Genomic DNA, 15,933 nt, shown 5'->3' with positions numbered 1-15,933 from the left:
GCCCATGTACGCCATTGATGCGAGTAGAACCGAAACTTGTGTCTAAGTTGCTTGCTATGTAGCCTACGGAATTGCAACGCCACAAACTTCAGTCATCGGCAATGAATGTGAACACCTCGACTTCAGAAATGGCCTTGACGGTGCATGTGGACGACGGAAATATGACACTTGGGCATGGATCAAGCGCCTATGTCAGCAGTTCCTCGCCACAGAAGTCGTCGGGGCCAATGCGACATGAATTGAAGAACCCCGTACGACCACCATTGGTAGCATCTCATTCACTAGGTCACCCTCCCGCGTTAGGCACGTCCCTTCGGTGCACAGGGCAGGCTTCAGCCTCTCACATGCATCTAGCATCCGCTAGTCCATCTGGTCAAACAGTGGCACCTGTTTTTTTTTTTTCCAAGGCAGACAGATTAAAATTCAATAACATAAAAGATAAAACCTATAAGACATACACAATTGATACTGACTCGTCGAACAAGGTCTAAGCAGAGGTGGCGCTTGATGTCTCTGCGGAGATCCATGGGTAGGCCTTTGAGAATAACTTCATTAACTCCCCGGTTCATTCAAAAAAAAACAAAACAGATTTTCGCATTTAGATAATTTTATTTTTTGTATTCTTTTTTCTTATTTTAGTTAATTTTATGCTATTTTTTATTATTTATAAATATATTTTTATTTTTAATTTATTTATGATGTCAATGGTCGAATTCAAACCGTTCAACCCAGACGATTGAACCGCTTAATTGGAAACCGGTCCCCTGACCGGTTCTGTTTCTGGTTCATTTTTTAAAATCTTGCCATAGTCGTTTCAAACACTTTTTTCCTGAACTTTGTACTTAAAAAGAACCAATAAAAACAACAAATACTAACAAAACATAGAATTAATATATGCAATGAAAGTTGAATTAATATCTAAGATTTTGAAGTTATACAGGTTCTACAAGATTTTAAGGGATGGGAAGAAGGTTGGGTTGGATTAGGATTGAAGGAATTTAGTTAGGGTTGGGGGTTTTGGGGGTTTAGAACTTAGGGTTGGGCTAAGGTTGACCTCAACCCAACCTAACCTGACCCGACTTGCAGCCCTAAAGCCCCTTATGGTCCATGGTTAACCAAATAATATGTTCCATCAGCGGAACCAATAAGATCATGTTCATCAACAGTATGCAAAGTCCTAAAAAACAAGAAAACAAAATAAGACAACAAAAAGGAGCAAATGACCCATGAAAATTGTATACTGAAAATATTACTCTAAATGAGAGTATAAAGGAGGATGCAGAAAATCAGGATATGCCCTCCGGCAAAATTTACGTTACAGTTACAAGACCATCTTAAGAAATATCTTCAAGCTTTTATAAATATAAAAGGAATAATTGAACCAGTATATATTTCACTATTTATCATGTAAAAACATGGCAATCCTGATTCAACACACTGCAAGCTTAGGAAGCTCCTACTGCATCCCAGCGCCAGATTGTCCCATCTTCACAGCAGCAAAGGATAGTGCTGCAACAAGGAAAGAGAGATCGATTCCTTTTAATGGTGTACACATTGGTTTGATTTTAGAGAAATGAAGAGATAATGTATGTAAACGTGCAGGTCACTGATGAACGATCATTTTAGTTACCTTCCATCAAATGACATGGCAGTCTGTCTAATTGGAGATTTACACTGCACATGTGACAGCCTGAAGCAGAAATGATTTACGCAAAAGGGGAAAACATGAATAGCCAATTGAAGACCAAAGCAGTATTGAACATGAGAGAAGATATTGGATAGACCTTGCTATAAGAACTGGTGGGCTGGATTGCAGTTCCCAAACAAAAATCTTGCCTTCCCTATTTCCTGGTGAGCATGTAAGAAGTGAAATGTTCATAGAGCTTATATAGATAAGCACGTCATGGTATGATGTGTTGAAGAGACATTGATAGGAGAATATCCAAATATTTGGTGAATACTAAGCCTAGTAAAATAACTCAAAATGGGCACTATATAAGTTTTTGAACAGTTAAACATAAAGATGGCAACTGCCGTTTTATTTCACCCATTGAATAGAAGCATAGACCTATAAATCCAATGAATACCAGGGGAAATTTCTAATGAAAAAATCTGATTCTGTGAGACAAGTTTGTCTATCCGTCCAATGTGTTGTTCCTTTAGAACCTACAACCAGGTCCACCACCCCACCCGAAAAAAAAAAAAAAAAAAAAAAAGGGAGAAACAAAGGAAATGGTTTTAGGTTGGCATTCTTAAGAGTACAATTTATCTGCTTTGACATAAGAATTTTCTGAGGTGGGATTGGGCATCTCAGAACTCTTATCTCTGCTACAAATTTGCAACAGAACAGATGGTTGCAATACCAATTGGTAACTATCAAAATTGGAACCATAGGTAGACAGGTCCAGTTCCCTACAAGATGTGTACTAGTACTGAAATAGTACAAGATTGTCATGGCCTACCAGACATCCTAAGATTATTTGCAAATTTTAATTTACAACAAATTGAGTTATAAGCTCAGAAAGAGTCCTATGTCATAGGAAAAAGTACCACCAAGTCCAAAAGGAAAATTTTATAAAAGGTTAAATGGCCAGCAATGTTGCATGGAGCAGACTGCTAAGTGATGGGCAGCCAAGAAACATGTCCAAAAATGAGTGTAGCAGAAATGCAAATTTTGAGATGGATGAGTGAGAAAATTATAAAAGGTAGGATCAGAAACGAACATTTTCAGAGGAACCTGGGACTAGTAGCTCCAGTAGGTGATAAATTGTGGGAAATTAGACTAAGAGGGTCCGGTCATGTGCAGAGAAAACCATCTACAGCACTAGTAGAAGAAGTAATCTGTAACAAGTTTAAGGGACTAGAAGAACTATGGAAAGAATTAAAAGGACATGGGTTGAAAAGGTGAGAAATGATACTTTTGCACCATTTTGAGAGTGACCAATTTGTGATCACCAACAAAGCATTATGTGTGTGAATGCATATGCATACACATGGAGAAGAAGGCTGGAGTTTGAAGCCAAAAAGTATGTATTTGAAGCTTGCAGAAACAAGGGACAGGCGTGTCTGAAGATCAGAGAAGAGAAAAGAACAACTATTTTTCTTTGCAGGGATGCAGTGATTTGGTTGAAGGGTTTCGTGGATGCAGTTACTTACAGCAAGAAACAAGTTGGATGGAAAGGTCAGCTGAATATGGGAAGGAAAAATTTTATAGCTAAGATGAGAAACAATAGAAAGGGGTGGTTCACAGCCGTTACAGAGTTTTGGGGAAAGCAACAGGAAGTTCATGTGTATTTCGGAAGGAAATAGGAAGACAGGGTGGAAGTGTTTTGCAGATAAGCTACAGCAGTACCTGGTAGTGACGGAGAGGAATGAAAAGGCTCAGCAAAAGATTTCAACGGAAAAACAGAGGTGGGGGAGAGAGAGAGTGTTCTGGTAGGAAAGGGAGAGCAGATAACTCAGAAGGCAGTGGAGGAATACATTGCTTGCTCTGTTAAATTGAGTAAATTGGAGTTGGAAGTGGACAAGCAGAAATGGAACAATAAATTTGACGGCGATCAAGGCATGAATCCGAGGAATCAAGCCGGAGGAGGTGCCCCATCTGGTCACTTTCTTCTCGAAGGGACTTTGGAGGAGGATTTGGGTCCTGACAGAAGTGGAAGCGTCTCTGTGGAGAAGCTGCTCGAAGGAGAAAGAAGGTGACATGGAGGAAGGATGCTTACGTGGCAGAGCTTCAGTGGGAGGGATGGGAAAGAACAAGGGGAATTTTTTGGGGAAGAGGAAGAGTCGGGTTCCAAGGGGGTATTGGGCAGCCACATTAAAAGAGGAAATAATTCAAAAACATTTAAGATGAAACGTCAGGTGGCCGGCCCATCATATGCTGATGTTGCGAAGAACTTAAGTGCCCAAGCTATCGAATGGCTCAATCCGAGCCAGTTAAATTTCTGGGTGGGCTAACTGTCAAACCGGGGGTATCAGCAATGACCCACGTGATAACTTAAAATATCACGTGGGTCGGGGCAGAGGTTTGGAAAAGAAGACGAGCGGGTTGAATATCGAACCGGGGGAACGTGTTTGTGACCCACATGATAACTTAAAGTCTCACGTGGGCCGAGCTAAGGGGATGGTGTTGAGGGCCCGGGAATAGGATCTCGTCATGGGTCGGTCCACGGGGAAAACCTCCTGTTTTCCCTTGTTCCTTCCTGCTCTTGATGAACCTATCTTGGCGCCTCTGGTGATTTGTTCAAGAGATCACCAACTCTCCTAACTCCTTCAACTGAATATTCGATATCTCATTCAATAATGCGGTCTCCTTAAATAGGAGATTACAAGAGTCCTAATAAAAGGGAGTCTCCTTGCTGAATAGGGAGACTTCCAATTCTATCTTGCTAAGGATAAGATAAGCTAATCCTAATCTGATAAGCTACTAACAAGATAAGATAAGAGATAAGAACAATAAGATAAGAACAAGCAAAATGAGCTAATCTAATCTAAATAAGGCTGTTGTTGCCGAACTGGGTAGGATGAGCATCACTGAATCATTGCTGTTGCTGGCGGTGGGTCAGGCGCCTGTTGCTGCCGGCGGAAATGGTACGTCTTCCCGAGGAAGGCATCCATAACAGATGGTCACTGGGCCGATTGTAGACAAAACTCATGGTCTATTTTCTTCCAAGACGGCGACTTCAGAAAGGAGAAAAAACGCAGAAGCGGAACGAGAATAACAGTGAACTATAGTGGGTACCTCGCCGGAACTATGAAGATTCATGTTCTTTGCGTCGTTCCTCAGAGAAACCAAATCTCAAGTATGCAAGGGAGAGAACTGAACAAAGGGAGGAATTGGACGAAGGCTGGGTGCACTGTGGAGTAAACACCGAAGAGCTAAAGGACTGTGGATGAGGATAACAGCATTGGAAGCGTGAATGATGATGGTGAGTGCGATATAGGTGACTTGATTCCAGGACATAGAGAAGGAACGGAGATTGAACCCAGACGGCCACAGGAATCTGAGATGTTGATGGAGGAAGAGTCAAGTCTTGTGATGTAAATGGGACTGAAGACATTAGTCAGATTGTTGTGCTCCCAAGGCTTCCGATTGTGCAAGATGCAAAAAAAGGGGTAAACTTGGAGAACCTGAGGCAAAGCAGGAATACAACAATAAGGGATAAACAATGGATAGAGAGGACAAATTGCCAAATTGCCCAAAGGACAGAAAGGTTTAGCAACCAACTCAGGGAGACAGTCATTGACCAACCCTCTGAACAAGAATGGGAGGACGGTAACAACATTCGCATCCCTATTCATCCTTCCAGTCAAACCCAGGTTGAATTCAGTTTGTGCTACTAGTGTGTTCTCTGTGTCCTATGTTCCAGATTCCATTCCTGTCCCAAGCTCAACAGCCCTTGCATGTGCTTCCACAACCAAGGTGGTGGGGATTTAACAAGTATGGAAAGGAGAGGGGAGGACTATGGGGAGATGCTGGAAGGATGGTATAGGAATGAGAAAGTCTGGGAAATTATTGAAAAAAATCTTTAAGGAAGTTGAACAAGATTTGAGATGGATGAAGAATATAGAGGAGAGAAGAGGGGAGGGATTAGGTGGAAGGGAAGAGGGAGAGGAGGGGAGAAATGGAGGGGAAAATCTAGAGAGGACAAGCATGGAGGAATCCAATAGGGAGGACCTAATGGCAGAATTCGTGGGGAAGTTGGGATGCATAATGGAAGATTTGAATGTTTTGAAAGGTGGCCTGCAGAAGGAGAAGAAGGAAATTAAAATAAAGAAAAGAAAACTGAGTGAAGTTGAAAGGCTGAAAAGAGATGTTGAAGATGATAAAAAGTTTGGGGTAAAAGGAGATGGAAGGAAAGGGGGGAAGTAGTGGTTTTTGAAGAAGGGATCTAAAGAAGTGTTTATGAATATTCTTAGTTGGAATGTGAGGGGTATTGGAAGTGCGAGGAAAAGAGCAACGATCAAAGTGGTAATAAAGAAGTATGACCTAGACATTGTATTACTACAGGAATCCAATATAATGGAGTTTAATAATAGATGGGCAAGAAGCATTTGGAAAGCCAGGGCGATTAGTTGGGTGGCTGCTCCCTCTTGGGGTGCTTTAGGGGGAATAGTGACAATGTGGAAGAAGGATGTGGTGGATGGCCAAGGGGAACTGATTGGAAAATACTCAATCTCAGTGAAGTTCAAGCAACAAGAGGATGATTTTGTGTGGGTGCTCACAAATGTTTATGGGCTAAATGATTACAGAGAACAAAATGGGTTATGGGAGGAACTGGCTAATATTAGGGCCCTTTGGGATAAGCCGTGGTGCATGGGTGGGGATTTCAATGTGGTGAGATTCACGGAAGAAATTAACAATACTAATTAGAGGGTGACGACTAGTATGAGGAACTTCAACAGGTTTGTGGATGTTTTTGCACTCAAAGAGATACCATTAGCCCATAAGACATTCACTTGGTCAAATCTCCGATCGAGGCCCACCTGCTCCAAGTTGGATGGGTTTCTGTTCACTTTGGATTGGGAAGAACATTGGGGAAACCTGGACTCTAGGGATCTTCCAAGATTGACCTCCAACCATTGGCCTATAGTGATATGCAAGGAGGAAATGAGGAATGGTGGACCTGCCCCCTTTAGGTTTGAGAATATGTGGTTGCTCCACCCTAGGTTCACTAAAAGAGTAAGGGAGTGGTGGCACGAGTGCAACCCATTGGTGGAGTGGGAAGGAATGAGGTTCCATAGGAAGTTACAATTCTTGAAAGTAAAGATCAAGGAGTGGAGCCAATTGGAGTTTGGAAGGCTTGAAGAAAGGAAGAGAACCTTGATGGACAAGATTGAGAGCCTTGACTTGAAAGAAGAAACGGGAGACTTTGGAGAGGCAGACAAGGAACAAAGAAGAGGGTTGAGAAGCCAACTTGTGCCTACATAATGAAGAAATTAGCTGGAGGCAAAAATCAAGATGTAAATGGCTACAAGAGGGAGATAGAATTACCAGATTCTTTCATTCTCTAGCAAATGGGAGGAGAAGGAGAAACTCTGTCTCCAAATTGGAGGTAGATGGAGTTGAGTTAACACGACAGGATGAAATTGCAGGAGCCTTTGTGGGACATTTCAAATCAATTCTAAGAAGGCTTGTAAGTAGGGAGGTATGGTTAGAAGGATTTGAGTGGCCAGATATAGGAGATGATAGCAGAAGAATGTTGGACAGAAGGTTTGATTTAGAAGAGATTAAGGTGGTTGTTTTCTCTATGGATAGAACAAAAGCTCCAGGACCGGATGGTTTCACAATGGCTTTCTACCAAGACTATTGGGATATGGTGAAAGATGACCTTTTATTGGTTTTTGAGGAATTTCATAGGAGAGGAGTGGTTAACCCAAGTGTGAATTCAACCTTTCTAGCCTTGATCCCAAAAAAGAAAGATGCATTGCATCCAAAGGATTTCAAGCCAATTAGCTTGGTGAATAGCTTGTATAAGATCCTTGCAGAGGTGTTACCTCTAAGGTTGAAGGAAGTATTACCAATTATCATCTCACCAAATCAAGGAGCTTTTGTGAGTGGAAGACAAATAATAGATCAAATTCTGATTGCTAATGAGAGTGTGGAGCATTTCAGAAAAAAGGGGAAGAAATGAGTGATCTGTAAATTGGATCTGGAAAAAACCTATGGTTTGGTGGAATGGGAATTTTTTAGGAAAGTTATGACCAAATTTGGATTTAGGGCTAGATGGTGAAAATGGATTATGGGGTGTGTTTGTAATTGCCATTACTCGGTACTAGTGAATGGGACAGTGGTTGACTTCTTCCCGACCATTAGGGGTGTAAGACAAGGAGACCCCTTGTCTCCCTTCCTGTACACACTGATTGTTGATGTTCTGGGGAAATTGATTTACATAGCAGATTCTAGGGGCCTTATTAAAGGTTGGAGAGTTGGAAGGGAGGATACCCCCCTCACCCATCTACAGTTTGCAGATGACACGATTATGTTCTGTGAAGGGGGAAGTATGAGGTATATAAGGAATTTGAAATTGGTGATACAACTCTTTGAACAAATGTCAAATTTGAAGGTGAACTTTGAGAAAAGTTGTGTAGTTGGAGTGAATATGGAGGAAGGTGAGGCCAGGGAGATTGTAGAAGTGCTTGGGTGTGAAGTCTCAGAGTGGCCTTTGAATTATTTGGGGTCACCGTTGGGTGACAACCCAAAGAGAGAGAGCTTTTGGAATCCGGTGGTGGAAAGTTTTGAAAAGAAACTTGTCTCTTAGAAAAGGAATTAACCTTCTATGGGTGGGAGGATAACACTAATAGATTGGAAAAGATGATGAAAGACTTCTTTTGGGGAGAAAAGGGATCATAGAGTAGCCTGGGAAGTGGTGACTAGGAGCAAAAATAGTGGTGGTTTGGGGCTCGGGAACATTAGAAACAGGAATTTGGCTCTTCTAGAGAAATGGTTGTGGAGATTCCCACAAGAGAAGGAGAAGTTATGGGCCAAGATAGTGGTCAACATACACGGGCTGGAGCTAAATGGATGGGATGCTGAAATCCGATCTAGGACTACATGTGTTTCACCTTGGAAAGCCATTCATGAATTGTTACCAGTTTTCTCCCCTTTTATCAGGTATGACTTGAACTCAGGTAATGCTATAAAATTCTGGGAACAAACATGGGTGGGGGATGCTCCTTTAAAGGATCAGTTTCCTTCTTTGTATGCACTCTCTAACCTTAAAAATGAGCCAGTTTCATCCTTCATATCCCTCTCTTCCACTTCTGGGTTTGGGTGGAAATTGGGCTTGAGAAAGGTTGTGAGAGACTCAGGCCTTGATACTGTTTCGAGTCTTCTTCAACTTCTTGATAATGTTTTCTTAGACCCTGCTAAGGTGGACTCTAGAATTTGGACTCCTACCCCCACTGGTTCTTTCTCCTGTGCCTCTTTTTTCAAAATCTTAAGCCAGTTCACTAGTCCTGTAACCCTCCCTTTTCCTACTCATGAGGTTTGGTGCAGACCAATCCCTCCTAGGGTTAGTAGTTTTTGCTGGGAAGCCTTTCTGGAAAGATTCAACACTGGTGATATGCTCCAAAAGAAGAAACCCAATACTTGCCTATCCCCTCACTGGTGTGTTCTTTGTAAAGCTGAAGGGCAGACCAGTTTTCGCCTACTGGTGTCTTGTTAATATGCAATGTCTATTTGGGAGTGGGCTCTTTCCCTATTTGGGAGTAGCTAGAACCCTCCATCAAACATGCAAAATCTGTTTTCTCCTTTTTTCCGATGGCACATGAAAGGGGCAAGATTATGTGGAGAGGACTAAGGGTTGTGGTTTGTTGGTCCTTATGGGAAGAAAGAAATGCTAGGATTTTCTCGGAAGTAGAGAAAAGCACTGAGGAGTTGAGGGCTTTGATCCTTATAAGGGTGGTACAATGGATGAAATCATTAGAGCTATTTACAGATTATACAACGGATAACATGTTGAGGAATTGGGGTGAGATTGCTAGCAGCACCCAGACCAAAACAGTGATGAATGTGTCTTGGACTCCCCCCTTGTGGGTTTCATAAAACTAAACTTTGATGGGAGCTATAGAGGGAATCCTAGACAATCAGGGGTTGGAGGTGTCTTCAGGGATGAGAATGGGGTCGTTTCTGCCATGTTCTCATGCCCAATTGGAGTGGGTGACTCTCTCCGAGCCAAGATCGATGCGGTTATGGAAGGAATTCAAAAAGCCAAGGAGATGAATATCAAAAACCTTGTAATTGAAGGGGACTCGGAGGTGGTGGTTGGATGGCTAAATAAAGACTACAGTACCTTATGAAATTATAGTAATATAAGGAGGTAACTTAGATGGTTGGCTCGGGAAATAGAGGTTAAGATTAGTTGGGTTAAAAGATCAGCTAATTCTTTTGCTGATGGGTTAGCTAAACAAGGAGTGGAGAGGAAGTCAATGTTCTATACACAGTTGTAATTATTTTTATATTTCTCCTTATCTTTCTCTCTTTCTTTTTCCTTCTTTCAGGGCTCATGGTATAACTGGAAGTTAAGAAAGTTTGTTTTCCTCTTTGTAATTATCATTTAAAAGTTTTAATGAAATTAGTGAAGTGTGTTATTAATAAAAAAAAGTGAGAAATTATTTAAGGGTTCACAATTTAACAATGGACATGACACTGAATAGAGTAGAATGGCAGAAAAGGATTCATGTAGCCAACCCCGTACTACACAACAAACTATAAACCAACCCTTGACTTGACCATAACAAAAGCAACCCTATAGCCATGTATCCTACAAACCCATGCACCAACCACTTGTCAAAACACCATTAATAACAGCCTCTCCACATTTGAGCAATACCATTACAAAGACATTCCATGGTCTCTCATTATCCATAGCAGCTCACATACACATGACAAAAAATATAATGCCCAAAACCAAACTAAGCTTTAAAATATGACAAAAAATATACTAGTAATGAGTTAAAAAAAAAATCCTGGCCCCCTAATAATTTTTCCACCTAGATATAGAAGATACAAGAGAGTGATATGCAAAAAGAAGATAGAGAAGTGATTTTCTGACCTAAAACTCACAAAAAAAAAATTGAACCATACAAAATCTTCAACCTTTGTTCTTTACATGCATATGGTCCTCCTTTGAAGAACAAAACAGTAACAACAAATAGAATTGAAATTCATAAAGTAATGAATAAGATATGAAGATTTTTTTTGGTAGTAGGATTTAGAAATGAAAGCACCCAAAATATCAAGTTCTTAATTGGTTTTCAGTTGAGTCTAATTAGAAGTGATTAGATGCCAAAAGAGCATATTTATTTAAAATATAAAAACAAAAAAGAAGCAAATATATATGTATACACACAAATGATGAAAATTGAGTTCAAAGCAGCGTCCTGTATTTTCTAGTTCCAAAAAGCCCGTGAGTTGTAGGATTCATCATATGGTTCATTGATAAGTAGGGCCCCAAGGGATTCAATCATGATTCTAGCCAAAGTGGAATTCAGGGAAAAGATCAGAATTATTAGAGATGTTTTGATTCAAACATACATTTTGAATTGTGAACCACACCTCATTAAAAAATAAGCATTCACCTTCACTCAAGAAAGCTTTATCCAAGTAATAATACAAATAATATTTTAAGTTTAATATAAATGGTATTGTACATTCAGTTAAGCCTTACCTATTGCTGCTGCATTGTAATGAAAGTCACAGGAGAATTTAATGAACCAAATATCACACTCCGGGACAGGGTACTTTTGAAGGATGTCAATTGCACCCTATAAACAGAAAACATAACCAAATTTATGAAAAGGCAAACAAAAAGTACAAATGAGTCTGATCCTCCATTTAACATTCAATTATGTAGCCATAACAAGCATATGAAGCAAGTGGCAATATAGATGTCTGATGTAAACTGAGGTACATCACAGACCTACAAAAATCTTTCTTTCCAAAGCAAACAGAGAAAGCTAAGACATCCTTACCTCCCCAGGTGTCTGTTCCTTGGTTTTTGGCTCCCACAACACAATTTCATTATCAACACTCTGCATTGTACGACAAAATCCACTGAGGCTAAACAAAATATACATAACTTCTCCAAGATGACAAGCAAGATTTAAAATCATGGCCTTAGCTGACTGAACTGTTACAAAATCCCAATTCACAAGCTGGGTTTGTTGTGGATCAAGACATGCTCTAGTTAGCTTAACCACAATAGAATGTGAGGAATAATTTTGCATAATGGGCATTGTATGTGTATCTTCAAACAAAATAAATTAGATGAAACATCTTGCTCTGAATTGATGAGGTAATATGATTTGGTATTATCAGAATTTTCAAGCCGGTTTACAGCTGATGATGGACTAAGCAAGAAATCACCTTTGATAAGATAAAGTCACCAAGCCACCTATTACAGTCAACATAGTTGGAATGAACTGAAGCTATGAACACCTGAAACAATAGGAGACACCTCCATTATGGTGAGAACAACACAACTTATATGTAACACAATAATTCATTACTACTCACAGGGAATTGCACATATTTTGTGGGGAATTTTGAAGGAAGGTCAGTCCATGTAAAAGATTTCTCTACATACGTCCAAAACTCTGCAACAAGCTGCATGACGTAAGAATATGGACATAAGACAAAGGATTTTCTACTTGATAATATTACATGTACATGGAATAGTTACTTCACCACTAAACAGGAAGACCATCTCTCAGATGAGAGAGCCCAAAAACCATGTGATAAATAATCTCAGTCCAACATTCATCAGACACACTTGAATGGCTTAAAAAATACCATGCAAGTAAAAAGCCAAAGCACTAGACAAAAATGATGACACAACTGGTCTCAATAATGCAGCCTATTGATTGAGAAGTTGTGTGGCCCACATAGAAAAACTTAGCTTTCCATCACTGACACAAAAACATCACCTCCAAAATGCAACAAGAACAAGCAAGTTGGCATACCTTTCATGGACCAAATCTTAACAGTATTATCCATGCCACAACTTGCAATGCGGTATATGTCTGAAGGATGAAAGTCCTAAAACACCAAATTTTATCCTCAGATAGTTGGCAACTAAGCATAGGCAAAATATCTGAACATGGTAGAGGAAAGAAACTAAAAGGAAATGAGGAACAAAATGAGTGCATTCTATTCACTTACCACACTCAAGACTTCATTGCGATGACCTCCAGCTCCAGCAAAAATCAAGATGCATATTCCTGTATGTACATTCCATAGTCTCACAGACTCATCCTGTATCAATACCAAACTAAATATTCAGATATAAGTAAACAAAGCATAAACCTTACAGTTAAGATGGATGTATTTGCTTACCTTGCTTGCGGAAACCACAAGTGAGGGCTTTAATGCCTGTGTCCTGATTTCATTTATAGAGTCCCCATGGCCAACAAAACTCTGCATGTTTACAAGTGTCTCTTCAGAATTTCTGTTTCAACTCTATTTCCTATAAAGTTGCTAATAGATCTATTATGTTGTCGGGGCATGTTCTAAGAAGTGGAAAAAAAATAAAATTCCAACATTAGGGAGGGAGGGAGGGAGGGAGAGAGAGAGAGAGAGAGAGAGAGTCTCATATATTATTTTGCAAAATACATACACTAACATTTTAGGGTGGAGGTCAAATGAAACACAAAATATTTTTCTTGAAGAAAGTAATTATATGACAACTTTTGGGATTATCAAAAGAAAATGAAAAATATGTAGGTCTGCCCCATAAAATTGCCTCTGAGGTAGAATATAATATAGAATACCTTATATATCTTTTCACTGCCAGCATCAATAACACGGATTATACCATTGATTCCACCAGCAACTAAGAATGGTGTTCCATCAATATTACATGCCCAACTCAAGGTGTAGAATGATTCATCCTTCTGAACTATAAAGCACATTACAATCCCAAATATTCTTTAAAAAAAATACAATAATGACAAAAAAGTGCTAGTCTTGGAATCGATGACAAGAATAGTTGTAGACTTGACAAAATCCATAATTCTTACATCTTCATCAACATAAGACTGCAATGCAGCAATGACACCTCCTTCAAGACATTGGTAAACTGTCACCTGGAAAGCTAAAATCTTTTAGATATCAAATTAAGAAAATGAGCAAACAAGGGAACATTGTAGGAGCTACTGTTCATGCTTTCTAAAAGATTATACATAATTGCTATTTTCTTCACTTAATAATGTAAATTGAGATTAAATCATGTGAGTTCTTTTTTCTTTTCCTGAAGTGACATATGTTGTGATATATATTCTAAAATTCTAAGTTTGTAGCACAATCACATAGAGTTTCTCCGAATTCTCACCAAAACCACTGTTCCACCAACTGAACTAAGGGACTAAATTTTTACTGCCTTTAATTATTATCATGTTCTATTAAGGAAAAAAATAGTACACATTACTAGATTCCTTTATCTATTTTTCTTACAAACTCTACTAATTAATTATTAAAACTTTGAGGATCAGATGATGCTATTGATGCCCAACCACCTCAACTATGTCTTTAGTATTTAGAAACCTTGACATGGTCAATGATCAAGGCAGTTTTTTGCTGATTTGGAGAGTGCCACCTTTTTAGTTTTCTTACATAGGTAGAAGCATTGTTTTAAAGGGTGGCGAAGCAAGGCAAAGCCAAACCACCTTGCCTCAACCGCCTTGTGGATATGACAAGAGGCTACTGCCTTAAGTTTGATGAGGCATACACCTCACTGCCTCAAATTGGTAAGGCTCACACCTCATCTAGACACCATCAAAATTGAAAACAAATAAAAACTGCAAAAGGTATTAATTATCATGTACTAAAAAAATTCTCATAAATTCAAGAAAGCTTGATTATTTAGGTGGTTATGAATAAAACAAAGCAACTTAAATTCAAAAATCTCCCTTAACCCAAAAATATGTTTTTCATTCTCTCTTATTAAATACTATAATCCCAATATGCTACTCTGTGTCTTAACGTACCGCATGACATGTGGCAGTGGAACCCCCCATGTTAGAAACTAAAAATAATAGTTATGATTTTCTTTAAATAAAAATAAATAAAGCAAAAATTACCAATACAATAAAAAATAGATCAATCAATTTTTTATCCACTCTCACTTACAAGCCATTTAGTTCCAAAAAATAATCTACATGATGAAAAATATTTATTTGAAAAAATTTATATATTAGTTCATATTGAATAATATACTAGAATATATGTAAATTAAGTAGAACATTATTTCATTTAGGCAGAAAATGTTATAAATGTAAATTAAAATACAAAATAAAATTTTAAAAACAACCACGCCGGAATCCTTCCATTTTGTCGAAGCACCAAGGTATATTCTTTTAGATACCCTCCATCGATCTAATGTCAAAAATTGGCGCCAAAGTTTTGCTTCTATTTTAGTTTCAAATCTTGATTTCAGAAAATTACAGCAGCTAAGCCACAATGCAAAGAATAATTTAGGATTTCCACAACAATATTATCAACCACAAAAAACAACGTTCTCTAAAAATTTCATGAAATATTTATTCAAAAGCTGAAATGGAGAAAAGAGAGGACGTTTACCCGATTACCGCCGACAGTTGCGAAGACGTTGTAGTAACGGGCGTCAATGAAATTGAAGGCAACAGCATAAAGAGGGCGTTTTCCCTCCTGGATTCTATTGGTCACCTTGTACTCTCTTTTCTTCGACGGTGCCAGTGAACCAACTGTCGGCTCGCACCCTATTGCCGTCTTCGCCATCAGCAGCAATATAGGCAAAACCTAAAACCACTGCGAACAGGAAGGCCGTGGCTTTATGCAGAGACCCTGTGCTCGACCACCTGGGAGGGAGAAAGTTAAGGCAGAACCTTCGCCATTGGCAGCTAGAGAGAGTATTAGACGAGCACCTTAGAGAGAGAGAGACTTGTTTTCAAGAAAAACAGTGCCCTTTCTGTGCCAAAGAACAGAAAAATAACAACAACAACAGAATAAATACCTGCGAAATGTGTGATTTCAGTCCTTTTCTTCTTTGTGTTTATCGAACGATTCAAACCCTAAACGAAAAGGCAAAGCTAACAAATTGACATATACCCACCCTTCACTATTATATTCGAGCACTTTGCTCCCACACTTAGCATTTCGTTAGGCTGCGTTTGCATTGCAAGCAAACGTTTTTTCATTTCGGTTCATCAATGCAAATATGTAGAATACATATCTATCCTCTTTTCGGTTCATCAATACAAACAAGATTTATATTTTAAACCGTTTTTTCATTCATCTTTTTTAAGTGTCCGTTATTAAATGTTCTAACTATTTTATGATTGAATGCCGGTTAAAAAGTTGATTATCAAAAAAATACAAAATTGTATCCAAAAAAATTAGTAAGTAATGCTATTTTTTTGGAGTACAAAAATGTCATAAAATACATTTTTATTTAA

General features: G+C 39.0%; 1 protein-coding gene across 4 annotated transcripts; it reads right to left on the bottom strand.

The window, feature by feature from the left end:
- Window positions 1-1,212: 1,212 nt before the first annotated feature.
- FIE (Transducin/WD40 repeat-like superfamily protein) lies at window positions 1,213-15,721 on the bottom strand. Of its 4 annotated transcripts, XM_088964828.1 has the most exons (14): window positions 15,492-15,721; window positions 15,080-15,336; window positions 13,522-13,587; window positions 13,273-13,395; window positions 12,839-12,919; window positions 12,665-12,757; window positions 12,466-12,541; window positions 12,020-12,099; window positions 11,870-11,941; window positions 11,476-11,535; window positions 11,172-11,268; window positions 1,785-1,848; window positions 1,631-1,690; window positions 1,213-1,509 (listed from the first exon to the last, which is right to left on the bottom strand). In XM_088964828.1, the coding sequence occupies exons 2-14, from the start codon at window positions 15,254-15,256 to the stop codon at window positions 1,446-1,448; spliced, it is 1,113 nt and encodes a 370-aa protein (XP_088820954.1). In that variant the 5' UTR covers window positions 15,257-15,336; window positions 15,492-15,721; the 3' UTR covers window positions 1,213-1,445. The 4 variants fall into 4 exon arrangements, with proteins under 4 accessions (XP_088820954.1, XP_088820956.1, XP_088820953.1 ...); XM_088964830.1 differs by lacking the exon at window positions 13,273-13,395 and having other exon boundaries at window positions 15,492-15,686; XM_088964827.1 differs by lacking the exon at window positions 15,492-15,721 and having other exon boundaries at window positions 15,080-15,484.
- Between the last annotated feature and the right edge of the window lie 212 nt (window positions 15,722-15,933).

Source organism: Nelumbo lutea, chromosome 1 (assembly GCF_056320005.1).
Source record: "Nelumbo lutea isolate HS-2025 chromosome 1, American lotus-T2T, whole genome shotgun sequence".
NCBI lineage: Eukaryota > Viridiplantae > Streptophyta > Magnoliopsida > Proteales > Nelumbonaceae > Nelumbo > Nelumbo lutea.
This window is presented reverse-complemented; position numbering and strand designations above follow the sequence as displayed.

Coding starts and splice junctions, on each gene's coding strand:
- FIE (XM_088964828.1), bottom strand. CDS start 15,256: ATGGCGAAGACGGCAATAGGGTGCGAGCCGACAGTTGGTTCACTGGCA. Junction 13,588..15,079: donor CAACTGTCGGCGGTAATCGG/GTAAACGTCCTC, acceptor TTAGCTTTCCAG/GTGACAGTTTACCAATGTCT. Junction 12,920..13,272: donor GCAGTGAAAAGATATATAAG/GTATTCTATATT, acceptor GTAAACATGCAG/AGTTTTGTTGGCCATGGGGA.